This window comes from Neolamprologus multifasciatus, chromosome 20 (assembly GCF_963576455.1).
Source record: "Neolamprologus multifasciatus chromosome 20, fNeoMul1.2, whole genome shotgun sequence".
In the NCBI taxonomy this organism is placed as follows: Eukaryota; Metazoa; Chordata; class Actinopteri; order Cichliformes; family Cichlidae; genus Neolamprologus; species Neolamprologus multifasciatus.
Window position 1 is genome coordinate 1,433,237 of NC_140458.1, and position 26,631 is coordinate 1,459,867.

General features: G+C 42.4%; 2 protein-coding genes across 3 annotated transcripts in view; both read right to left on the reverse strand.

Moving 5' to 3' along the window:
- The window catches only part of LOC146493997 (uncharacterized), a 159,424-nt gene extending 139,054 nt beyond the window's left edge, over window positions 1-20,370 (reverse strand). The window contains exon 1 of the mRNA XM_085145578.1: window positions 20,353-20,370. The gene's annotated coding sequence lies outside the window, so the exon portion shown is untranslated. The remainder of the gene's footprint in view (window positions 1-20,352) is intronic.
- LOC146494010 (PDZ domain-containing protein 4-like) overlaps window positions 1-26,631 on the reverse strand; it is a 45,074-nt gene that overhangs the window by 9,460 nt on the left and 8,983 nt on the right. For both annotated transcript variants that reach the window (XM_085145576.1, XM_085145575.1), the window contains exons 2-7: window positions 11,168-11,221; window positions 8,212-8,314; window positions 5,797-6,043; window positions 5,607-5,691; window positions 3,469-3,567; window positions 2,511-2,573 (exon numbers count right to left, since the gene is read on the reverse strand). In XM_085145576.1, coding sequence (XP_085001702.1) covers window positions 2,511-2,573; window positions 3,469-3,567; window positions 5,607-5,691; window positions 5,797-6,043; window positions 8,212-8,314; window positions 11,168-11,221 — 651 coding nt within the window. The remainder of the gene's footprint in view (window positions 1-2,510; window positions 2,574-3,468; window positions 3,568-5,606; window positions 5,692-5,796; window positions 6,044-8,211; window positions 8,315-11,167; window positions 11,222-26,631) is intronic.

The window sequence follows — 26,631 nt, forward strand, 5'->3', positions numbered from 1 at the left end:
TTTACCTTTACCCCGACACTGTTTTCACAGGGCCGTGAGTCAGCGGGTTGAGAGTAGAAATGTCAGGAAGATCAATTTTATTCATATTTGGTTTTGACAGGCAAACTCTGAGAACAGTCAGATGTTAAAAGGGTTAAAATCTTAATTAAACTTCCACTTAAGTCACCTCGGACAGTAGAGTGGTTGAGACTACTACTACTCAGTCTTTGTCACATGTAATGAATGTTGAATTTTGTATCTCTTTACATTTTTTGGTGGAATAGTCTCCGAAATTTCACCCGTCCATCTGCGGCACTCGTGTTCTCATGCTGTTACTTGTTCTCTTAGGTTTAGAAATAATAAGAGTCTATTCTTATTGGGCCAACGGCATATTAAGGAAATGCAGTCAATAGGTTGCTGGTTCAATGCCAGATGCTGGCACGCTGGAGATTATTCTGTGAGGAGCTGTTTGCCTGTCTGGATGAGCACGACAGTAGAAAACGTTAAAGGCAGGCTGTAAGCTCCCATCCAATCAGAAGGTGCGGGGAATTCACTGTGCAGTATCACATATGAGGCTGTGGAGTTTGGGGGTTTCCCATGAAGAGGAAATCTAAATCAGCATGAAGGATTCAACAACGATAAGCAGACAGTAGCTTCAGTGGGAGGTTTTCATTAGTTAGCTCTCCGTAAAGCATGAAGAACCACACACACGTGAAAAGGATCAGCCACAGACGCCATGTGCTTAAAGCTCCTGCAGACGGCCTCACGGTGGTCTAACCGTGGTTGTGACAGCCTCTAATGTGCTCATGTATGTTTGGTGGTGGGGAGGGCTGTGGAAGCACAGCTGTGTGAGGCGTGACCGTGCACCGCAGAGATGTCCACAATTTAAAATGACTTGTTCAATTTAGGCACTTAAAATACTTTATTGTTAAAAACACAGTTGTTGTTTTATTAAGCTTTGTTTACTTGGTTTCCATGGTGCTGTCTCCACATTTCCTCTGTCAGGAAAAATGCCTGCACATATTTCTGATACGAAGAGATTTATTGAGTCATCGGCGGTGAGCAGCCGGCCTGGGCATCGATACGCCATCAAGCAGGTCGTTTTAAGCTCCGAGTTTGTAGGTGACGTGTTTGTGTTTTTTCTATTTATTTTATTTTCATTTGACAGCTTCTCAGATTGCAGTGTCCTTCTCATTTCCTTTGTTGGTCTGCTCTCGCCATGTACTTCCTGTTTGTCCTGTTTTTTGATTCCCCTCCTTCCTACTGCGAGTCCAGTTTTCACTTAAAGCACGAAGCCGTCCTCGCTCGCCTTCTCTGGGATCCTTCTTCCTGTTTTCACATTTCAAAACTTGACATCAGGCTTTCACACCTTCTTCTTTCTCCTTCCTGCATCATGTTGGCAACAGGAGCTGACTGTTTGTTATTTGAGGCTATATTCACTCTGTAACTGATTACAAACAACGTCAAACTCAAATTTGGTTCCTTTTTAGTCTGGACTCGAGGTTAATTACCTTTATTTTACTGCTGCGTCCAAGTGTTTCAGCGTCTCACCATCACTGTGTTTTAGAGCAGCTGTTTCATATGCACAGCGTTCATGCACATGAACTATTATGAGATACATTAAGATTGACTGCCAGCTGTTTTATGCTGGTCTCTGACAAACAGAGAGGAACTGTTGGGGTGCCTGGGTCGAGTTCTGAGTGTTCATTATTATTGGACTTTGATTTTTGCTTTATTTATCATTTCCAGTCTTTTGGTTTCTTTGTCACAGTTGTGTTTTCAGGTTCTGTTCTGTTGCTGTATCTCTGTGTCAGTCTACGTCTCTGTGCCTGCCTGTGAGTCTGTGTTATGTTTCCTGTTTTACTTTAAAAGTCCGTGCCTCATGTAAATGTGTCTGGTTGTGCTTCCTTTGTCTCGTTAGGCCTGAGTTGTCCCAGCTGTGTTTCCCTCCTGTTACCCTTTCCCTGATTGCTCCCTCTCTGTATTTAAGCCGTGTGTTTCTCTGTGTCGTGATCTACTCTTATCTTGCTGTGTGTTCTGTTCGTGTAAGTTTACATTGGAGTCTTAGTTTTGTTACCTTTTTGGGGTTCAGCATTAAAGCTGTATTTAAGTTCACCTTATGTCTCCGGGTGTCTTTGTCACTTTGGGTGCTTTTCCTGCACTCAGCCTTCAGGAACAGCGGCGGAAGCGCAGGGTGACATGTTGTCTCCCCCACCATTTCTCTCTGGCGGTCTATTTTTAGGGAAGCAGTAACTGGGCTGCTGACAGCTCGCTCTGATTGGACAGAAGTGTCCCAGGGGTCGCAGGTATAAATTTACATAGTTCGATCTGAATCTGGTTTAACCCTCACAGTCATTAAATCTGGGAGAGGACACGTTTATTCTGGAGGACGTGTTTTTGACTTACCTGAAGGACGAAACTCAAAATTTCAAATCAGTTAAAAACAACACCTGTGTTTATTAATAACTCTGCTCTGTAGAAAGTGTGAAGGTGTTTCTTAATGACCTCCCTTTGGTTTTGAGTCTGCGTACCTGCAGTATTCGATCGCCCTCTCTGATGCGTCCGTTCTTGGCTGCGATGCTGTTTGGATTAACCTCGCATGAAAGTGAGAAATGATACATTACCTCATGAGTTAGGAAAGAGATGCATTAATAATAAATTAATAAATACATGAGTAAGTCACTATAGGCTGGCCTAATTACTAGAAATTAGGAGAGGCTGGTTAAGAAGTAATGAATGAAGTTATAAATGGATGCATTAAATGAGCGCTAACACTTTAGAACATGACCCGTGAATAAGGCGCAGGTCCCCTGTACTTAGGTGTATTCTGCAGGCAGCAAGTCAGGTTTTTGCAGGAAACAATGAAACAAGTACACTGTAAGCACTCTGTACTTTCTGGAGTGCGAGACATATTATGGAGTCACGTGCAGTTACACAGTAGCAACAGCGACTAACGCACAAGTAGCCTGTAATTACATGTCAGGTTTTTGCAGGAAACAATAAAATAATTACGCTGTTAGACCACAAGTACCCTGTGATTATGCACAATTTTGTTTTTAGTTTTACAGGAAACAATAAAATAAATCAAAAAATAAAATGTTAAGTACTGGGTCATTTCATGGTAAATTTCCAGAAAATCAAGCAATATTTCCCATTTTACATCTGATGTACCCTGTAAAACCCTGCAAACTGCACATAAGTACAGGATACTAGAACCTTAGTCACTGCATAACACAAAGCACACCATAGAAACTACAGGATACTTACAGTGTACTTGTTTTATTGTTTTCTGCAAAAACCTGACTTGCTGCCCTCAAACTGCACATAAGTACAGGGTACTCGTGCCTTATTCAAGGGTCGTGTTATAAAGTGTTACCAAGTGATGTACAGAAAAACTACTAGAGAGTGAGTTTAGAGAGTGAATTAGTAAATGCACTAATGACTTTCAAACAAAGGGCTAAAAGAAGATAGGTTCCTGTCTCCTGTTACCTCCCCAACATAGATGCCAAGATCCTCCTCATCATCCGTCCTGTAGCAGACGGTCAGACCCAGCTTCTCCTGCTGGCTGGACTTGTACAGCTCCACCTCCTGCAGGAAACACAGGTAACACTGTTAGATGCTTCCTGGTGAGCCTCGCAGCTGTTCACGTAGCTTTGTTTGTTCAATAGCCAATTCTGTGATTCTGCAAGTGTGAAGCAGTTATTATCATAAATATTATCTGAGTGGCTCCTTTACAGCTCAGTGTAAAGCTGACTCGGTCCAACATGACTCGCCTGTGAAAAATCTCACTGCTCTTTGTATCTGAACATTTGAAATACTGTTGAGGTCCATCCACTCTGACAGAGACCCAAATGCTTTTCTAAAGTTACTGACCCATAACCTGAAGCTTCACACAGACCTGATCAGATAAAGTTTGTGCTATCTGCTCTGTTCTTTCACTGTATTTCATACGCTGACACACAGAACTTGCTAATAATTGATATGTGACAAATATGTTGAAGGGTGAGAGCATCCATGTTTGTGAGGGGAACAAGAGGGCAAATAAAAAGGAGTTGGGAACGATAATGAGGTCAGAAAATGTGATAAAAATTCCAAAAAATGATTAAAATGTCTGATCGAACTGACTTTGAATGGAAACCTTATTGAAGGATAAAACTGAGTAGACAGAGCAAGTGAGCGCTCTTCAAAGACCACTGCAAACCATCAATAATAAGATGAGGCTTGTAAAGACCAGTTAAGACCATCATATATCCAGCAATCAACAGAGGAAATGGACAGAGAGAAGAAGGTGATTTAGGAAGGAAATGAAGGATGAAATTCAAGGAAGGCAATTAAATCTGGAGATATGGATGTAAGTAAGGGGGCACGCTATCTAATGATTGTAATTTGAAGAACTGAATGACAGAGGAAGTCTCTGATATACCAGCTGGAGAAGACGTTTCCACTTTGCTGACCTCTCTAATGACCAAACTGTCATTTGTCTGAGGAAACAGTCAAACCAGCGAAGCAGAAACAAAGAAGAGCGTCCATTCAGCCTAAAACAGCGGCCCATTAGACACCAAAAATGTGGCTGATCTGACCTTTACTCACAAAATAAGTCATTTTGTTTCAGTCACGCTCTCCATGGCCTGATTTTTGCTGCACAGATATAAATGTCTGTATTCTTATATTTTTAATTTCCAGTGATTTTTTTTGTCTCTGACATCTTCCTCGTCTTTTTTCGTGCTCCCTTTAAGAATGATCATTTAACTGGTTCCACCATGAGAAAAGGACAATGCAAAAATACTAAATCTGATACTGATAAATATTATACACAAGTTAATTTCATAAATTAAAAACAGACTAGTATCAGAGTACTAATGGTCAGGTGTGGTGTCTTGGCTGTGCCCAGCAGGGAGGAGGCTCAAAGGCACCCTGGACAGGGATGGGAGCAGCTCGGTGTCCCACCAGAGGAGCTGGAGGAGGTGGTGACTGCTGAAACCCATCCTGGATGAGCAACAGAAAATGTGGATCGATGGAAATGTCGCCCACAAAGGTGCATGCAGGGTGAGCGCAGTAGACAGTTTAGTTTGGACTCAAATAGAGAGTGTGCTACTTTAAGTCTTAATATGCATCAGTTGTGCAAAATGATCTCCAGACCAACGAACAAAGATTTGTCTCGGAGACGTAAACTACCGTCTCCTACGCTGCAGTCAAATCCATCCACTGTGTGGCTCATATGGAAGAAATGAAAATGTGAACACAGCCAGGCTTTAAATGTGTTCAGTCTTATTCTGGATATCCTTCACAGTGAAACAGTGAATGGTATCTTTCACCGGGGAGACACGTGATTGAAAATGCATGAAAATTGAGTCTCAGCTCCAAGCTGACATGATGAACCACAGCTGGGAGCCCTGCTTTATATTCCAGACGTATTCATCAGGATAAGTGACTTGCATGTGGCTTTGTGCATGTATTTTTCATGGAGTCACAAATTTGCCTCCGGGTATGTGGAGGTTCCTCTCAGGATGGGGTCCAGTGCTTGACAACCATTGTGTTAGTGAATGGGAAAAACTGCCGAAGGAATTTTTGGAGTTCTTTCATTTTGTGTCATTTGGTTGTTGGAAATGCAGCTGAAGCTTTCTCACCTCATATTCCAGGTCATCCTGCCGGTCCACCTCGTGGTTGGATACATCAAAGTAGTCATTGGGGTCGTTGTATTCAAACACACAGCTGGAGACAGAGAGGCGGGAGACAGAGGAACCAATCACCATCGTGTGGAAAGTTTTAAATCAATGTTGTTTTAGTGTGAAGAAATGACCACGAGTCAGAACGTACAACTCATTGATCTCGTACGGCACTGCCAGGTGAGGGAGGGGAGGTGATGGAGGAGGTGGTGGGGGAGAGGAGGAGCCTCCCTCACCATGGTGGTGGTGGTGATGGTGACCTCTGCTTCTCCCCAGGGTCAGAGTGTTCTGGAAACTGATGTCAGTCTGCGTTGCATTGTCAACACAGTCAGGGATCGCCACCATGGCAACAGAAGAAACAGAGGAGCTGACCGTCCCGTTACCGCACACCAGCGTACCTGAGGAGGAGACGCAGGAGATTCAGGAGCACAGATGACGGAGTCGAGTTTAAACTGAAACTCTTTGGACAAACTGAACTTTACACGTTATAATATTTTTGATGATTTGATGATGTCCCACATGGAACCACGTCCAAACAAACTGTATCCAAACAAATAGTTATAATTTGTTGTGCTTATTGCTAACCCAGTCTTATCGTGTGCAGCAGAAAGATGTGAAAAGTGTAACTAACGTAGACGTGTTAAAAACTGCCCTTCCTCATTAGACTCTAATATTAGAATGATTGACTTTATAGCAGAAATAAATGTTAGCTGGGTTACACAGTCCTATCCTTTTGGTCACTTCTAGCTCCAACCTTTCCTTTTGTCTTTGTCTTACTCTTCCAACTGTGAACTTGAGAATGTTTTCTAAGGAGCTTGGAAAGAAAAGCATCTGGACTTCTTTAAGTTGCTTGAAGACGTTTCACCTCTCATCCAAGAAGCTTCTTCAGTTCTCGGGTCAAACGGTGGAGATCCCAGATTGGTGGTGCAGTCTTTAGTTGGACCTAATGCTGCATTATGCATGATCAGGTCAGCGAAATCAAAGGAGCAGCTTTGAGCTACAACCTTCAGAGGTGGAGTCTAACACGATGAAGAGTTCAGACGTCCTGCTATCACACAAAGTAGCAGTCCATCTGAAGCCAAACGCTGCCTTCACATTTCACGCTTTGCTTTTTCTCAGATTTACTCAGCTGACCTTCAGAAGCTCTACAGAGAAATGGAAATCTCCCCTTTTTGTCGAACACCATAAAGCCAGACTCCAGCATTTACAGACTGTTTGCACCTGTGATCTGTTGCTCACCAACATTTTTGTCCACATCAGACCTGCACTGTCTTTTCTATCTGCTGGAGATTTTACTCACAAACACAAATCACCTCTCTGTTCTCAATAACAGCTGGATTACATTTATAAGTCTTTTATCCTGTCTTCCTTCTCTCGGCCCAACCGGTCGCAGCAGATGACCCCACCCCTCCCGGTCACAAGGTTTTGAATCAAACCATGATACTGGCCTTCACTAAGTCCTGCTGTGGTGGATTTAGAGCCTAATCCGGGTGAACTGTGACTCATATGAAAGGACCAAGTGGCAGTAGATGCGTTCACTGGCTGTGGGACCTTTCGATCACCTTGCTTTCGCTTTGCAGTTGTCTGAAATGTTACCTACTGATGGAGGTCTTTTCTTTTTCCCCACTGTCATCATGTGTGGCTCACAGGTGACTGTATGTTTTTCATAGTAATATTGTAGGATCTTTACAGTATGAACTTTACAACTAAACTGAACATTGAAGCTTTAATTAAGATTTCTTTATTTCTTTGTAACTGGCTCACAGTCCACGTCCTTTAAATCGATTTTATGACGCTGAGCTTGGTGACATCATTTTTAGAGTCAGAGTGTTTTCATTTAAAGGAAGGCAAAGGTGACAAAGGTGTCATAAAATCTCCCACATTATCCCCTCATCACCCGAGCCGAGTCACAGCACATGGAAGAATATGTCTGAAAACCCATTATTAGGACCAACATGATTATACGCAAAGTGGATGATGAAGTAAGAGCTGGAGAATGAGCAGGAGATACTAACTGCAGCATACATGTGTCATCAGCAACTGTTTGCTCGAGTAACTGAAGTGAGCAGACTTGAAAGGAGACAGGTGAAGTGAGTGATAGTGAAACAGAGGCACTGATATTAAAACGCTGCAGTTACATCAGAAAAGATGGTTGAACTGCAGCAGTGACACGAATATTTGATGCTAAGAGCAAGAGAGATGAAAAGTTTAAAGAAATGAGGGAGACAGATAAAATATCACAAGCGAGAGCTGCAACATTAGCTTAAATGAGGCAGAACGAAAAGAAAAGGATGAAAAGATTAGCTGAGATGTAATGAGGCAAGAATATGGGAACGGTGAAAGAGAGAGCATTAAGTGTGGTTTGGGCTAAACGTGAGGGAGAGCAGTGAGGTTAAAGGATGAGACGGAAAAAGACGGGAAGAAAGGAAAAAGGATTTGTGTCTGACAGAAACACAAAACTTCAAAGACGGCAGAAAAGACAGGAAGCACCTGTGAAAAGAAGCAGGTAAAAGCACTGACACAGTCTGTGCTCTTTCATGTGTCTACTATCTGATAAACGGTTTACCTTTCCTCCTGTGACTTTTGCACCCCAGCCCAGACTGGCTCAAAGGCTCCTGGGAGTTTTGTGATCGGTCTAGCGGCAGCTGAGAGGGTCTTCGTCCTCTGAGCTAAAGAAGAATGCAGGTTTATCCAGCTTCATTTATATGCAGACAATGAACACATGAAGAATAAATTAAGTTCACAAGGAAAACAAAAATCAGAGACGGTGATGAAATGTATGCAGACACAATAATTTAGCATCATTTCACAGACGTTTGGCTCCCTGCTGATCTGCAGAGATCATTCAAAGCACCACAGCTGCAGCACTTTGCACTTACAGCAGGACGGAAAGCGTTATAAAAATGTCTGCCACTGTCGCCCACTGATATGAGTGTCTGTGGGTCAGTCACAGCCCATTTATAAGTGATTGTTACACAATGAACGCCTTCCTGGAGCAGTGAATGGTTGTCTATGTCGATAGTGTCTGATGTCACACGGCTTTCTGAGCTGCAGCTGAAATTTAGAGTGAAGTTCCAGCAGCTGCAGATACAAGAGAAGTTTAACCCAAACCAACAGCTTCAGTCTTCAAAGAACAAACTGTAAAAGCATCATGAGAGTCTGTTACAAACAGATCTGAATGATGAAACACTAAAAGAGTAAAGTGTGACTGAACAAACCAGAAGGATGCTGGTTTGATTTATCTGCTCTTATATTTAAAGAGCAGGGAGGAGAAATGTTGTTATTCTGCTGTTTGTGGTGCTAAAGGGAAAAGTGTGCCTGCCTCACAGTGAAATATCTTTATGTGGAGTAATGAGACCAGCAGGAAAAGCTGATCCTCTGTGGGGCGGTGCAGTAAATACAACAGCAATCATCTACTTTCAGAAATACAAGTCTGTTATTAGGATTCACTCTGCGGTGACCTCTAATATCAACAGCAGATGTTCGTATATGATCAGTTTTTGAAACCTCGTGCTGAATATAAAATAACAGAGTCTAATATTTCATATTCACGTTTCCTGAGAAAGTGGAAGCATGGTGATGAGTCAGAAAAGCTCCCGACAAACCAGGACCAACGACAACAAGAGGAATAATGAGTCAGACGAACAAAAGCTGTGATTAATGAATTGAATTCAGAAATCAGGTATCTGAAGAATCTGATTAAATGGTGTCGGTGGAGCACCGGAAAAAGGTTTCAAGGTCGACTAAAAACCAGGATAGAGCACGCCGGGGTCTCCGTGGGTTACCTGAATAAATCTGTTTGTTTTTTTAAAAGTTTTTTAAAAAAAAAACATTTTTCCCTAAATACATTTTTAACAACTTTTCAAAATAAAATCAGAAAATGACAGAAATCAGGAAAAAGGAGTAGTAACTTGATTATAGTTGGACGATGAATGTATTTTGTAGGAGGAAGTGTTGCATATAATAGAAGAGACATTGACAATAGACACAGCTGGAAATTTGCTCCAGCTCTGATCTGTCCTGAGGGACGTCTGCACACACAGGCTGATGAACAAGAACTCAAACAGCCTTTAGCCAAACTCATGGACATGGATTTGGATTAAAATCAATAACACATTTAAAACAAGGAGGAAAAAAGAAAAGAATAAATTCTACTTTATTTAATTCAATCAGGCTCTTTTTATTCTTTGAGTCGTGTTAAACTATTTTCTTGTCTGAAGAATCAACATCTAATCTGAAGCTTATCTTTGTTAAAAGCTCACTAATACTGGATGTGTTTAATGTCGTGGTGTTTTTCGCTTCATATATATGTGTATATATAACCTCTGAGCACAGATCCACAGAGGCTGGGGTCTATCACACCAGGCAGGACCCCAGGCTGTGTAAAGATGCCCCTGAGACAATCCAGCACATAACAGCAGGGTGCAAGATGCTAGCAGGCAGGGCATACATGGAACGCCATAACCAAGTGGCCGGCATAGTGTACAGGAACATCTGTGCCGAGTATAACCTGGAAGTCCCGAGGTCAAAATGGGAGATGCCCCATAGGGTGGTGGAGAGTGACCGAGCTAAGATCCTGTGGGACTTCCAGACGGACAAAATGGTGGTGGCTAACCAATCGGACATAGTGGTGGTAGACAAACAGAAGAAGACGGCCGTAGTTGATGTAGCGGTTCCCAATGACAGCAACATCAGAAAGAAGGAACACGAGAAGCTGGAGAAATACCAAGGGCTCAGAGAAGAGCTCGAGAAGATGTGGAGGGTGAAGGTGACGGTGGTCCCCGTGGTAATCGGAGCACTCGGTGCAGAAACTAGGCGAGTGGCTCCAGCAGATCCCGGGAACAACATCGGAGATCTCTGTCCAGAAGAGCGCAGTCCTGGGAACAGCTAAGATACTGCAGGACCCTCAAGCTCCCAGGCCTCTGGTAGAGGACCCGAGCTGTGAGTGGACGAGGGGGGAACTTCCTTGGTGGGTTCTGTTTAGAATGACTGCTGCTCGGTCACTTACTGAACTAAACCTCTCTGATATTATTAAAGAGAAACGGTGACAGAGCCCAACAGGAAACCGAAGAAAACACTCCGCTTATTTATTCTTTAATAAAATATTCTAAGCAAAGTCTTTCCACCTGTCACTGTGTAATATTCTCCTGAGATTAAAGGTTTTGGAATCAGAGGTGGAAGCTGTATTGTAAGAGTAAAGGAAGGTGTTGAAACACGGAGGCAGTGAATACAGAAAGCTTCAAATGTAGATGTGCAAACATGAAAGAGAGCTTCTGGTTGCTCAGAGAGCTGGCGCACACTTATCAGACCTTCCTCCGATAAATCAGTTATTAAAAACTGTGTAGGCGGCAGAGTGGGAGGAAATATTCTCTATCTGTCATCAGCTTTATGGGAGTGGAACCGTATTAAAGATGACAGATAGGAGGCGGATGGAGGGAAGCAGGACAGCAGGCAAAGAGGAAGAGAAGTCTGACACGGAGGAGGATCACTGGAAGCTGACGGATGGCAGCAGTGAGATCTACCTTTACGTTTCCGTGTCTGTCCATCGGCCGCAGGGAGCTACTCCAGCCTTTCTGCTACGAGAGAGAAAGACACAGACTGATGGTTAGTGAGGTCACAGAGACGCCCTGGAGTTTGTCCATGAACAGAAAAAGAGACAAAATTCATTTTTTTCTTTTCTTGTCGAACACATGGAGAGATTTTACATCAATGTTTACGAAGGGTTTTTCCACATTTTAGGATAAAGTGTAACATTCCTCATTGGCTGCACTGTGTTTAAAAACCACTCAAATATTTCATTTTTCCACCTGTTATTTTATAAAGCCTATAAAATAAAAGACGCACAAACACAATCAGGGTCTGATGTTTTTAACAATAAAAATAAAATAAACATAAATAAATGTTTTTCTGTATTTTGTTACAAACTGCACGCACAGCTCTGTTGTTGCTGATTTTATGCATTTGTAATAATGATGCGGTCAGTGTGTGTAGAAGTACTCTGTCTGACTGCTTGAAACACTTCTGCTTTTTGATCTGTGTGATGTCATCGTGAGAAGTAAGAAGCTCCACCCACCTGCTGTTTGTGAGGAGCAGCCAATCAAAAGAAGAGAAGAAGAGAGGCTGACCTGAGGGCTGCACTAAAGGAGCAGACTAAGGAGCATTACATCCATCTATTTATTTTCTTCTGCTTATTCAATTCAGGGTCGTGTGGGGGCGGAGCCTGTCTGGGGCTGGGGGTACACCTTAGTCAGGTACCCGTCTCAGGGCTGACACAGAGCCACAGACAAACATCCATCGTGTAACCTGACCCACTGACTGCATGTCTTACCCGGAGCGTTATGATGTGCTGGAAATGAGTCGAATAGACGTCACTAAGACGATGGCAAACCACTGTTTTGCCTTTGTGCTCTGGCACTTTGCAGAGTTATAGCCATGTTAGACAAGCTGAGCTTAAAACAGGAGCTTCTGCTCTGCTGAGGATCTTTGTGGATTCTTGGTGTCGCTGTTGGAGAGCTCAAACACTTTTCCCGGTTTTTGTTTTGGTCTGGATCAGAAAAGGAGGCGTCTCACAAACAGGACATCGCTCCTGTCTGTGTTCAGCTTTTCAATCACAAATCAGTTTCTCACCTTTCAACATCTGAAACATGTTCTTCACCTGCAGTAAACATTTTTTCTCCATCTGTGTATTTTTACTCAATTAATTACAGTTTAATTACTTTTGGAATTATTCATAACTGGTATTTTTTCAGGTTATTATTCAGGAGCAGCATGCAGTACTCCTATACTGTACTCTGAGGGTAGCCTTCAGTCATTTTAAGCTATTCATGCAGTGTTAGGAAGACGCCACCCTCAACGTTACAAACAGAACCAAAAGGCTCAGATGACATCAGAAAAGCGCCTCTGCTGCCTCACAGCAAGACGGTCCTGTGTTTGAATCCACGGGCCGGCTGTGTGGGTTCTCTCTGGCTCACAGTACTCAGTCATGGGTGTGAGCATGAATGGTGCCTCTCTGTGTTCTGTGATCTGTTCACAGTGAGCCATGAGCTTTACACTGAGTTCATTCATGAAGCATTTCTGCTTATTGATGCTGTTTTAAATGATTATCAGACAATTATCTCCCATTTAGTGAGCGATCAGCAGCAGGAAGATGTGCAAACATGGCTGTTGTGGACAAAAATGTAAAATAGCAGAAAACCTGTTTTCATGTGATGTCACAAAGTGCAGCATCATTCCTGTTTTTAGCCCTGGTGAAAACATTAGCACTAAGTGACGTCATGGTGGACATTATGATGGGACCTGCTCCACGTCCAGACTTCAGGTTTAGTGCCACATGTTACAGCACAAACTGTCAAATGAAACCCACACAGTGTTTTGCTCAAAGGCGCAACACTTAAGGCAGAACAGACGCCAATTTACAAGCTAGCCGCTCACCTCTAGTTGGCTCCCGCCTCAATCAACAGCTCATGACAAGCATTTACGCAACGAGCTGCACACATTAGCATAAGTAATACAGCTGTAAGCAGAACAGAGGGTGCAGCCGTCACTCAGGGGGAGATATTAAAGGAAACACCTGCTTAGAAACGAACATGCAGGTAATTATTTATGAGAATGTTCAGGTATGTGCTGTAATAATTAATGCACTGTATCTATTAGCTGCTCAGGCGTGCTGGAGTCAACACTCATCAGATTAATGTGTGCAGACACACATGCAGGAAGCAACTAAACGTACAGCCTAACCTGCTACTTCCAGGTGAGACACACCAGCTCATGAATACATGCATGGACCCACACAGACACACACAGACCCACACAGACACAGAGACACACAGAGACACACAGAGACACACACTCCTCCTCCTCCCTGCCTTTGTTTCAGAGCTAATTGTTATGCATTACATGCCCTCTGCAGGTTGTCTGTCAGTGTGTGTGTGTGTGTGTGTGTGTGTGTGTGTGTGTGTGTGCGCGTGCATCTGTACGTGTTTGTCAGTGAACATGAGGCTTGAGGCGGTCAATATCCAGTCAATAATCACGATCATCTATCAGGCCTGTTTTGGTGTTCTCACTGTTATTGTGTGTTTCATCTCCCATTAAACACGCCTGCCTGGAGTCTCTGCACTGACTAAACACATTTCTGTGTGTGTGTGTGTGTGTGTGTGTGTGTGTGTGTGTGTGTGTGTGTGTGTGGGACACAAACATTTGTTCTTTAGTGTGTTGTACAAAGGCTATGAGCTCATGTTTAAGTGTCCTCCGTTTTAACGCTTGTTGGAAAATAACTGAGCGATTTGGACTTTTTTGCACCATTAAGTCCTTTTATATGACTGTTTCAAGTTTTAAGGCAGAATGTTTCTATGTAATTATTTCACGTTGCAGATTTAATATTGAAACAGTTGCTTTTTGGGGGGTTTTGTGCGTGAGCGACTAACACGTGCGTGTCTTAGCTGTCGCCACTGATGGCATGGCTGGTGAGCACGCTGGTGTCACTGTGTTTGTTTGTGTGGATGTGGAAGTCGACTCTGAGTGTGTGATTTTCTTGTCCATGATAATTACAGCACTCAGCGACCCCCCCCCGCCGCGCTCCGGCTCATTACGGCGGCGTGCACGTGTGGGTACAGGACGATGACAATACTCGGCTGGGCTCTGCCACATTAGGCGGACAGAAATCACAGCTAAGTGGAGTGTGAAATTAATAATTGAATGAGAGAAAAGAGCTGACTGTTGCCTTTTGTTGGAAACAGCTTTCTACTTTTCCCGTGAGAGAACCCCAACATCCGACGGAGCTTTCAGTTCAGCTGGATGAATCTCCATCAGAAGCCTGTTGTGTTTAAGATGGATTATTGATTGTATTCAACAAGTGGAAAGCATTGCTAAAATCATCCTTTTTAACCCTGTGGGGGAGACTCCATTACTGTTTGGCTCCTGACGTCTTCAGCCAGTATTAACAAAGAACACATGATGTGTTCCTTTTTAATTAATAGGCGCAGCAGGTTCAGTTTGTCGAGAAAACAAATGTTTTCTCCCATAACCAGAATCGGATTTACAATCCTTCTGCTCACATAAAAGGCCCCGTCTTATCTTAATGACTTTATAGTACCATAACACCACATTAACAAAACACCAACCCTAAAACCATCACAGGAAGCTCAGCATGAAGAGTGCAGTTTGTGAAAAACACAAACCATTAAAAGGATGACTGGACTCTATTATTGCTGCACTTGGGCTCAACGTTTAGCACCGGCTGACACAAACGGCCGTCACAGCCGAGTCTGAAATGGGACTTGACTTGCAAACAGGCAGCAGAACTGATTAGAGCGAAAGTAGAGACGAGTAAAAGCTGCCACTGAAGCAGACGGTGCGCTGAGACTTTACAGGCCTGCTGGGCTTTTGAGTAAAACGACTCCCATCAGCTTTAAGCTGCTCTGATCGTCGCGGCACGTGGAGCCGTTGGTGACTCCTTTTATTGTTCTGTATTGTTGTTGCCATGTTTTCAGTGTTTCACTTTGCATCAGCAGCTCCTTCAACACGTTTCTCGCGCACGCTCATTAACTATTTACTGATGCCATCAACACACACTTCCACCACATCTATCAGCACACACACAGAGCTAGTTCCACATGAACACATTTTCCTGTCATTTATCTTTTTCACCCACCCGGTCTCTATAGCGCATGAACACACAAACACACACAGGAGAGAGAGATGTGTGAGGGATCCATTTTTCATTTCAGAGCACGCCGAGGGGAAAGCAGAGATACTATAATCATACCCGAGGGAGAGAGAGAGAGCAGCAGCAGGAGACGGGAGCGGTCAGAGAGGAAGAAAGAGGAGATGGAGGATGAAATCAGGACAAACTGCAAGAAAAATGAGGAGTAGGAAGAGAGAAAATGGGGGATGGTGACGATGAAAAAAGGAGTGAATGTCACTCTGATTTCTCTTTCTCACCTCTTTCAGTCATCTGGACTTTCAGAGTCTGATAGCAGTCGAGCTGAGGTTTGAAGCTCAGAATAGACCTGAAGATTAGTGGCCCTCAGTGGAGGACTGACTTCATTTAGAGGAGGGCTGCTGTCGCGGCACGCTCAGCCTCTGTGGTCAGTCTGCATCCACCTGTTTCTGGACAGGTCTCTAATTTCTGCACATACATTTATGAGTGGAAAAAGCAAATACATTCCTTTGAATGCATCCATAAAACGACTGTGATTAAGAATCTCTTTGCACACATGGACACATGGAGGGGCGACGCAACAACACTAACCAAAGCTAACCAAGCAGGCTGTGAAAAGTCAGACACAAAGTTGAATCTGAACTTTGAGAATCGTTGCTCCGGCGTCCTCACACAGAGTCAGCCCATTATTTTTGTTCAGCAAAGCCGAACAACCACCATTAAAACGAGGTGATGGTAAACCAGTGAAGCTGCTGGCAGGGGGAGGATGGTACTAAGACTGGTGCTGCTGAACATTAAGTGATATTAATGTTTTCCGACAGGTTGTCATAAGAAAAAAATCTTTATTTAACACAGAACTTAAAACATCGGTAATGACCAGCTGCTTCCTGCTCACACAGATAACTCGACCAATGAGAAGAAGGAAGTGACAAAACACTTCCAATCACCAGTGAGGCCTTTCTTACACTGAGTTTCTTATTTATTAACATTTTTAATATATTTTTACAGACTGACATCAAGCATCCAAACATGGTGACCGTAGGTCTGTGTCTCTATAGCAACCCCACATCTCAGCTTTATTATTATAAAATAAAAAGTAATTGAAACTTTTAAAAAGTCCTCCCAGCTCACAGCTGTGATGATGATCCAGACTCAGAGCTTTAAAAATGAATCATAATCGCTGCAATCATTAAATAATCAATGAGCAACATTAAGTGTGATTGAAACACAGCATCTGAAACTGGGCCAGGCTTCAGTGGACTCCGTCCAACTTGGTCCAGTTTTCAGTCATTATACTCAAATTACTCTCAGTCGTGATTATTATGATCAACTTTACATTTAAATCGAGCTGCGATTTCAGTAAACGTGACAGTTTTTTCTTGGTTACATTTTTTTTTTTTTTTTTTTTTTTTTTTTTTTGAAGAACAGACATCTAAGAATTTAAAAACGTGCACATTTGCACGTCCCGTCAAACAACGCAGACACACTTTGTCCAACCTTTGTTCACATTCTCACAGAGCAAAATCACATCTGTTGTGTTCAACACTGAGTGGAGTCTCCACAGAGCTCCAACCCACTGAAAACCTCCAGCGTTTCCTTGAAACACTCTTAATTATGATTCATGATTCAAACATTTCCATTTTAGCTTCCAGGCATTTCACTGATGCTTCTGCCGGAGCAGCAATAATCCACAACGTTCCTCCTACACAACATCTGTTCCTTGTTGTCGGCCTGACTGATGGAGCCTGTTTGTAACACAGACAGGAGGAAACCAGCAGCTCCTCAACTCACAAAAGCATTTCATGATCAGATAGCTTGATGGTTCGGTTTGCTAAGGTCAGCTTGGGCTTCACATAAAAGCTCATATTCAGGCTATTCATAGACGTGGATATTGAAACAATCCAGTTAGAGCTTGGTTTTCATGGGCAGCGGTACATCAGACTTGTTTCCCTGTGGAATCACTGCCCTTTGACTCTGTTCAAACCATTTATGGACAGGGTTTCTAGAAATAGCCAAGGATGTCAGATTTAACAGTCTCAGCATCTCATCACTGTTTCCTGTGGTCCTGTTGGCTTCATCGTCATCGAGCTGTGAAAGGTTTGCATCCCAGTGAAGTGAGACGGGGGAGAATCAGCACCTCGAAGTCTGAGGCCGTGTTTCTCATCTTAAAAGAGCTGAGACGAGTTGAGTAGGGAAAGAGTGAAAGATGTGCTGCAGGTGCTGCTGCTGATGTGATGATGAGAAAACAGATTATTTAAAAAGTGAATGTATGGATTTTAAAATGCACAAACATCAAAGTTACATAAATAATAAAATAAAATAAAATAATAAACAAGGTGAATATACAACAGTGAGTCATGAAAAAGATTAATGAAAATTAAATGTGAACTGAAACATTATGAGCCATAACCCAATAAAGTTAGGAGATAATTAGACTGATGCTGCTGTTTTGGCAGCATCAGAGACATAATAGTGAGACGGGGTTGTCCTGTGGACGTCAAAGTCTATAAAAATGACAAAGCAAAATGCAAACTGCTCTGCAGGGCTGTGAAATCAGGTTAACAAACAGAACAACAATTACTGAAACACATGAAGTCTACACGGACATCAGAGCGATGAAAACGCAGCGTATGTCCACACTGGCAGAGTACTAGCTGGAAGCTATTACAGCATTTTACTAGTAATTAAACCACCATCGTGGTGCAACTCAGCACTCGTAATAACAAACAGAGCAGCTGCAGTTTGATCGTCTTTGTCAGATGTGAACGCCGCGCTTTACTGAGTCTAAACAGAAGAAAGAGAAATAAACCAGAGACACTCTGGGGCCTGATCAACCCTGGCAGGGCCTCCTTGGATGAGGGTGTCCAGTGATAACGGCCGAAACAGCCGATGAATCCAAGGTCCACTACTGACGATGTGTCCCACGTTTTAAAATGATAATCTGGATCAGATCTCTAATCGCTAAACCTAACCAAGGAAGTAAAAACGCCAGATTAGCCTGGGTAAAAGAGCGAAAGTCGAGGCGCACAACGATGTGTGCTGCTGGCAACGTTTCTGGGCTTTCCTCTCAACAGCCATCCTTTAAGATTTTCTCCAGTGAAAGCAATGCATCATCAGGGACTGTAACATCTGGTCCTTTTACTGAATCAGAATTCCAGCCTCCTAATGTGAACTTTGACCCTTTGTGAAAGAGGACCATTATGAGTCTGTAAGCTTTGTTTGGAGACTCTGGATGATGTTGTCTAAGTGCCATTGTTTGAGTTTCAAACACTGAGGCAGCACGCACACAAACATGTACTAATGGAACGAGACTCATTTTACAAAGGAGGGAAAACGACATGTTCAGACTTCTAGCAGGTTCTTCAGCCTCTGCAAGGAGGAAATCATTTTGGACGTGTGCATCCTTTTCCCCTCCAGCTCCGCTGTCACATCCATACTTTCTCTGCCTCTGTTGCCGTGCACTTTGCTCAGACGTTGTAGACACATCTGGCTTTAAGAAGAAACACAGCTGGATACTTTTTCCTCATCCTTTTACCCAATTACAAGAACCTCTCTGACACTGAAGAAATCAGCTCCCTGCACAAATGTGACTGTTGCCCATGTGCATGTAGATAAATGACCAGACTGAAAACTGAGATCTGACTCACACCAGCCAATTCACCAGTGTTCACACTGAGCGTGTATCCTGGCCCCCAACTGCTGCTACAGACCAGAGCTTTTCTTTAAGGATCGTTTTACTCAAACAACCACAAAAACACTCTTTTTACTCTCTAATGGTTTCTAGCTTTACAGAAAGCTTTTGTTTCATGCAAGTTTGAGATGCCATCCTTTAATGCACTGCTCCACTCAAGTGTCTGTGTGGAGATGTGTGTGCACTGACAGAGGGAAAAACGTACATTTAACGATGCCAATTATTAGGTTGTTTTTTTTAACAAAGACATAAATAAGAAGAAAAATAAACATTTGTGGAGAAGAGGATTCAGCGACGTGGAGGCGGTCTCAGACCAGGCCCTGATTAATCAGAGGTTTTTTAAGGTGGAACGCCGGCACATCGAGCAAACAGACTTAAATCCTACGTCCTTCAATGTCCTTCGATTCAGTAACCAGAGGAAAATGTTACAGTGTTTAGACTGAAAGTTTCCATATTAGCCCAACAATCCTCCTTATCTGCAGACACCTGCAGGAAGAGGAGAGGGGGAGGGGCCCTCACACATAGAAACCAGGTTCTGTAGAAACACATCTGGTAAAAGTACTTGATATTTTGCTAGGAAAATGTTTTTATGTACATCCAGTATGTAAAAGCAAAACAGAGTTTGTACGATTCCAACCTCAATGAAAATGTACCAAAGTTATTTCAAACACCGTTCAGTCATGAAGCTTCCTGCCTGTTTGCACGGATCCTTTACACTTGACTTAAATCCGATTAGGAACTGTAGCGTGTCTCCATTTCACAGGAGTGTCCACACGCTTAACAAAGACTGGATGTTGTCCAGCTGAGAGCTCTGCCGTTTGTTTGATAAACTTCTTGGTGGGAAGACAGATGGAGACCAGAGTGTGAGGCAAGCTGTCGCTGACTCTAAGATCAGTTAAGAGCAGCCAAGCATGAGTGTGTGTGTAACTTTGAGTTAAATTGAACTAAAATGTCTAGCTCTTTGGAAGCAAAAAGACATGTAGCTCAAGATATTTGCACAGAACTGTAGACCAAAGTTTAAGGACTTCCTGCGCCTGCTGTCAAATAAATGGAGAAACAGAAGAAGCTGAGAGTGTGATTTGGGAGAGCAGACTCTTTTCATTAGTTTCAGACATTCTGCATTTTGTTCCCACAATGAGCACCATGGGAAAAGATTCAGACTGTATGTAAACACAGAAACATGTTTATTCCAAACAGAGCTCCCAAAGGTTTATGAAAAACTCGCCCCGAGAATATCACCATTTTTCTTTCTTCCTTTAGTTTTTCTCTTTTGTATGACGTATCCATCCACCATCGATATTACTGAGTCGTGGCTCGGAGCGTTCAGCCTGCCCTGGTGCTCACACCAGCATACAGACATACATTTCATTTTGAAAGCGCAAACACAAGCATGTAGCATGTAAATATGAACACAAATCATTCAGATTGTGCTTTATTAGCTTTCAGCTGCACATGATGGGCACTGGCACATATTACAGAACATATCTATGCTGATTCTCAGTCATGTGCCCGTTATGTAAATCCACACTGCTATAAAACTGCCCTCGCATAAACATGCATTACTGCAATGATGGGTTTTAATATTCATGACCTAAAAATCATTTCTTTTATCAACTTTGCATTCCTGCAGTCACATAAAGGTCATCACGGCATGGTTTCATGAGAACCTTTATTACAACAGTTAGGATGATGATGATGATGATGATGATGATGATGATGATGGTGTCCTTACATTTTGTTTGATTTGGCAGAGTTTTACCCTGATGCAGCCCTATGAGGACACAATTCTGTATTTTATTATGTGTTCTCATTTACATCCAGATGTGACCATACAGAAGGACGGGGTTAGCTGCTGTGTTGTCAGCTAATGCTAACAAACTTGGTCAGAAAGTTGTATCACACACACATCAGCCACAAACTTTCAAACTTGTCAGCATCCAAATGGATGAAAATAAAATTACAGTACGGTTTCCACGAAGGAGAAAAACAAAAGCCATTTCATCATCATCATCGTCATTCTTTCTGTTATTAAGATGAGAGCCTGAAAGGATCAACTCACATTTGGAGTCAGCATCAGAAAAATATTATGTTTGTCATGTTAGCAAGAATCTTTGTGTTACATCAACCGACGTGTTCAAATCCAACTTGATGATTTATTGGCCTTAAAACTAGAAACTATGATATTTATAAGTGTTCTGTGTGTTGTCAACATACAGAAAGAATGTAAACGTTTAAAATCTCATGTCACCTTTGACCTCTGACCTCTCCTTTAGGTTGAATAGATTAATCTGGAGGTCACAGTGATAATAGGTGACAGTAAGGAATTATATTTTATAATGGTATTGCTTATATTTACATTAAATAGAAATTGAGGATTCTAAGTATCACATTTGACCTCTGACCTCTTCCTTAAGATCAAATAAGGTCAAACTTTCATGAAAAATCTTTAATCTTTAAAACTATCTGCCGCACTGGCAACATGTAAGAAATGATGGTATATGGGGACTCGAAGTATCACATTATAGTTTGCATGCTGATATCACATCACATTTGACCTCTGACCTCTATTAAACCTGTAGTTACTGGAGGTTTCAAGCATTCTGAGTATGCAGGACTTCCACAGTCTGAGTGCATAAACCTTTTTCCCCTCGTTGGTGGTTCGGCTAATTACAGTAGCTGCCAGACCGACTCAGTCGCACAAAAGAACATTTTGATTACATTTCGTTTGAAACATTCACGTGTTTGGAAAACATGTGAAAGCTGTTACTTCATAAAGTGATGGATACGAGATATTTTAACCTATCCAGCTACCCACACCTGCTCCATATATGTATGCTAGCAGCTCCGCTTCTGCCTCTGATCCATTTCAGATACGCAAAACTTTGTTTTTCTTCATTTCAGCCTCACAGCTTTGATTTAGAGCTTTCTGCGCTGTCTGAGTTTAATATCTGCATAAAGACGCCTGCTTATGCATGCTTTGTTGCTCCGAGTTTAACTGTAACATAATCTGAATACTAACACATAGATTACCTCCATCTTGTGTGTTTAAGATTCATAACTGCACAGTAAACACGATGCCGATCCAAGCCATCATCCACCCTCCTCCTCAGCCCCCGGGGGCTTCTCTGATGATGTGAGCCGTCGTTACAGATAATGGATTCTGACAACAACGTCCCTTTAACGCTCATGTTGAGCCAGTGATGGTGTTTGTGGACACATTTCACACCCTCTATACTGTAAACACATTTCCAGGGTCCCTGCAGAAGATGCTCTTACACCTCATTTATCGAGGTTTTGAATCATTTACTTGCCTTCAATATGTCGTAACATAAAGTTTCCAGGAAGCTCAAGTCCTCGTGGGCAAGCTCGGATTTGACCAAGTTCTTAAATTCAATTGTTTAGTACACGTTTCCGCAAAATAAGTACAGGTGCTAGCTCAAGATATTCACGATTGTTTGGCAGACGCAGCACAAATAATCTCTCTTTTTTTTCCTTCCAGCACTATTAAACCCAAATCTGACTCCCTGTTGTACTCAGCTGTCCGAAAACACGATCAGCTTCATGTTGGTGGAAGATAATCATGTTATTGTGTTATTGACTGACGTTTGCATCTCTGTGTGGTTGTTTTTTTGTCTTTTTGTGGTCATTGCTGTGGAAATTTGGGGATGTTCTGGGATCATTTTATCTCTTTGTAGTTTTTTAAACCAACTCTGAGACCTTTAGAAAAACAAATGTGACGTAATGAAAGTTTTGTGTCTGTCGCCCCCCCCCCCCCCCCCCCCCGACCCACCAGCCAACACACAATAGCTGAGAAACAGTCGCACAAGTAATACTTTAAATGGGTTTTATTATTTAAGGCCTCCACAATTAACATTTGTAATAAAATGTGATATTTTTTTGTTTATTAAATGTTATGAAAGAAAAGACCTTAATTTCCCAGAGCTCGAATTCTCTCCTTCCAATTATTTCTCTGACAAATTGCAAGAATAATTTTCTGAGCATTTAATCAAACCCAGGTTTGGGCGCTGGCTCAGTCCTCTGTAGTCTTCCAGCTGCTGAAGCGAGTGCTCATCAGTCGGTCTGCTAATCTGAACTCTGACTTGAGTTCTTTCCAATGAGTACTTCCTGTCGGTGCAGCAGCAGTGCAGCATGGGAATCGTAGCAACACGTTACCACCTGGTGCTCCACTCAGATCCACAGCTGAACACAAACAAGCCGATTCGGTCCCTGGAGTGTTGCTTCTTTCAGCTGCTGAAGGCCTAATGAGGCAGCAGCTCATTAAGACTAATGCAGTTTTGACGACTCTCAGATAATAAAGAATAAAGAGCAACATGGAAACGCGTTGATGTAAAAAAGAGGATTTTCTTTTTTATTCTGAAACGACTGAGAGTCAGACAGTGAAGCATTTCTAGCACTGCGACACAAAAGTATGATAGAAGATCAAATGACATCACTGCCATGGGAACATTTGACTCTTTTCATTCAGAAACCAGCCGAATCGGTCCCACAGAGAAAAGAAACACCAGTGGTCGATGAGCTCATTGCGTTAAAGCAGACAGTGTAAGTGTCCTACACTGACAATAAACTGAGACCAAACAGCTTGTAGTGTACGAAGGCAAATATACACAGAGAACCAGGAGGTGTCGTCGCTCCTGAAATTCACACAAATCTTTCAAATTATCTCCAGTATTCTTTCAGAGAGCTGTTTATGAACAGCTTAGCATAAAGACAGGAAGCAGGATGCAACAACTGGTCTGGCCTTCCTCACAAACAAAGGTGTATCTGCTGTTTGTGTGCTTGGTGTTGTTGTCAGAGACAGTTGGCGAGCACAGGCGGGTACGTTTTTTATCATCGAGTTCATACACATCTGACAGAACAGATATTTTGAAACTAGAATCCACACGTGAGGCGTGATCTCACAATATGTGACATGAAGGATGTTTTCATTCTGTCTCCTTCCCTTCATCATGGCAGCTGCCCTCCCTGAGCTGCTCCTGCCAGAGCTTTTTCCTGTTAAAAGGGGGGTTTTCCTTCCTACTGTCACCGAAGTACAAAGTCTGATTGTTGGGGTTATCATTGTGGGATATTTATCGTACAATATTGAGCGCTTTGTGATGACATGAATAAAACTGAATTGAACAGATGGATGTAACGTGGCTCATTTTGGTGGAAGAAGAGCAGAAATTCTAAAAATGTAAGATTGAAGCTAAAAAATAGATGAATGTGTTTAAAATCACCATCAGCTGTTTTCTTCTCCTCTTTTTGTGTTTTGATTGCTGATTCTCTGATCTGCTGAACAAATGTTTTAACGGCACATGTCTGTGGATCTTTCACCTCGCCTTCTTCTTCTGTGTGTTATAAAAGCAGCTGTGTGTGTGTGTGTGTGTGTGTGTGTGTGTGTGTGTGTGTGTGTGTGTGTGTGTGCGCGTGTGTGTGTGTGCGCGCGCGTGCATGCATGCACGTGTGTTCATTACACCAGATCTGCCAACTCCAGTGTGAGAAAGCATAAATACAGCTTTCCTAATGACCCTGGTTACCGTGGCAACAGCATCCCATTGAGACAAATCTGACAGTGAAGTGAGTGGAGGAGGCGACGGAGATGGAGAGGCAGTGGGGTTACTGGGGAACGAAGGGGGGAGAAAGAGCAGGAGGGAGGACGGTGGGAGAGATTACATTTCAGAGACAAACACGAGGAAGGTGGAGGACGACTTCATGGAAACATAGAGACTGAGAACAGATGAGATACATACGCTTTACTACATGCACTAGTTTTAATTTCAGACCTTTTCTTTTGCCACAGGAATCTGGTGCTTTGAGCTTTCAGTTTTGAAGTGTGAGAAATAAGAGCTTTTGTCAGTTCCTGACTCAGAGAACGAGGCTAATATGTGCACACCAATAGAGACCCACACAGAGAGACCTGCAGATAACTGGCTGCTGCTGTCTCTGGCAGTAATGCATGAGTGCAGCCACTGTATCAGATGAAGGAGGCAGCACCTCTAAATGCATTTATCAGGACAGAGAGTCTAATAAAATCATGAGAACTGAAGAATCTTCAATAGATTTTTCTGTTTGTTTTGTTGCTGTTTTTTAAAGCAATTACAACAATTACATTTATGCAAGTGTATCAAAACGATCAGTGTGTAATATTAGCACTACTACAGAGTTTGTAAATGCAAGATGTCATTTTTTGGCACTTTTCTCCTGTTGTTGCTAGAAAGCATGATGAGTTGTGGTTGTTAGCACGGGGAGATTCTGTCCTTTAAATAATTATTTGTTGGTAATTTTAGTTTAATATATATATATAATTAATGTAATAATTAATTACTCTTAAAATAGAAGAAATAAATCTACGAGCCCCTCCTGCTTGAAATGAATTTCTTCTTTGGGTCGACTTCCATGTTAAATAAGACTCATAACTGCATGTCTGAAGTTTCGACTGTAGCCAACGTATTTATAATAATATGTAGTATTTCTGATCCAAAGAACAAGCAAAAGCTTAATGTGAGTTATGCAGCTGGTTTCAGTTTGAGCATCTGCATTGTGAGTAAGCAGTTAGTCTGTGTCATACACCCACAGGCGTCCACCCACAAACTACTGTTGTTTTTACCCACACAACAAATTCATTGTCACTGTTATGCAGATCAAACCAACTCTGTGTATGTCCCACTAAAACCCTCTCCTGGCTGCTCGAGTAAAACCTTCCTACTCCATAAGAGTTTCTTATAGGGGGACAGCATCAATCGTGTGTGTCTACACAAACAGAACAAGTTCTAGTGTTTTGTATGTGCAGCAACTTAAGACAGGGTTACTATAGAAGCAAGCAGGCTGAGAGGTTGTTGGAGAAGAGAGGGTGGGGATGTTCCAGAAAGGGGGGGAGGAGAAAAACGTGTCTGGAGATTAATTCAAAAATAAAATGAGTCTACAGGAAGAGAAGAAATTAGTCAAACATGCATTTAAAGCGAAGCAAAGCCAATACAGTAACAGATGTAAAGAGACATGGAGCTGAGAGAGAACAAAAGAAGGCAGTGTGCATTTATGTGCATTTATGTGTATTTATGTGCATTTATGTGTATTTATGTGTATTTATGTGTATTTGTGTGAGTGTGGAAGGACTCGCTGTGTGGTTTCCCTGACAGGCGGGCAGCGAGGAAATCAAATGAGATCAAAAAGAAATCAGAATAACAGCCGCCAGCTTCAGCACACACACTTGTACAGCTCTGCTGAGCCTGAGGGTAACACACACTTACACACCTTCTTTGATTTGCTCAGTTTGAATCTGGACGTTTGATTTTCATTCAGACTTTGAGGGTTTTTTGCTTTCTGGCAGTCGTTTAGTTTCAGACAGACAGATGGAGCCTGAAGCCACAAGAGGGCCGTTCAAATGTTCGGAGGCAGTGTTGGACAAACCAGAGGCTGCGGCTGGCAGGCACGACTAACTGACAAATCAAACACCCGTTTGCATTTGGGGTACAAATGGATTCCTTCCACAAAAGAGAAAAACATCAAAGTACAAATATAAACTTGAAGCAGTTGAAATGAAACCAGGAAGTGAAACGCAGGACAATAAATCAAAGCAGGATGCTGACACAGTAAATGCTACATAGCAAGTATTTGTATGAAATGGGGACTAATTTACT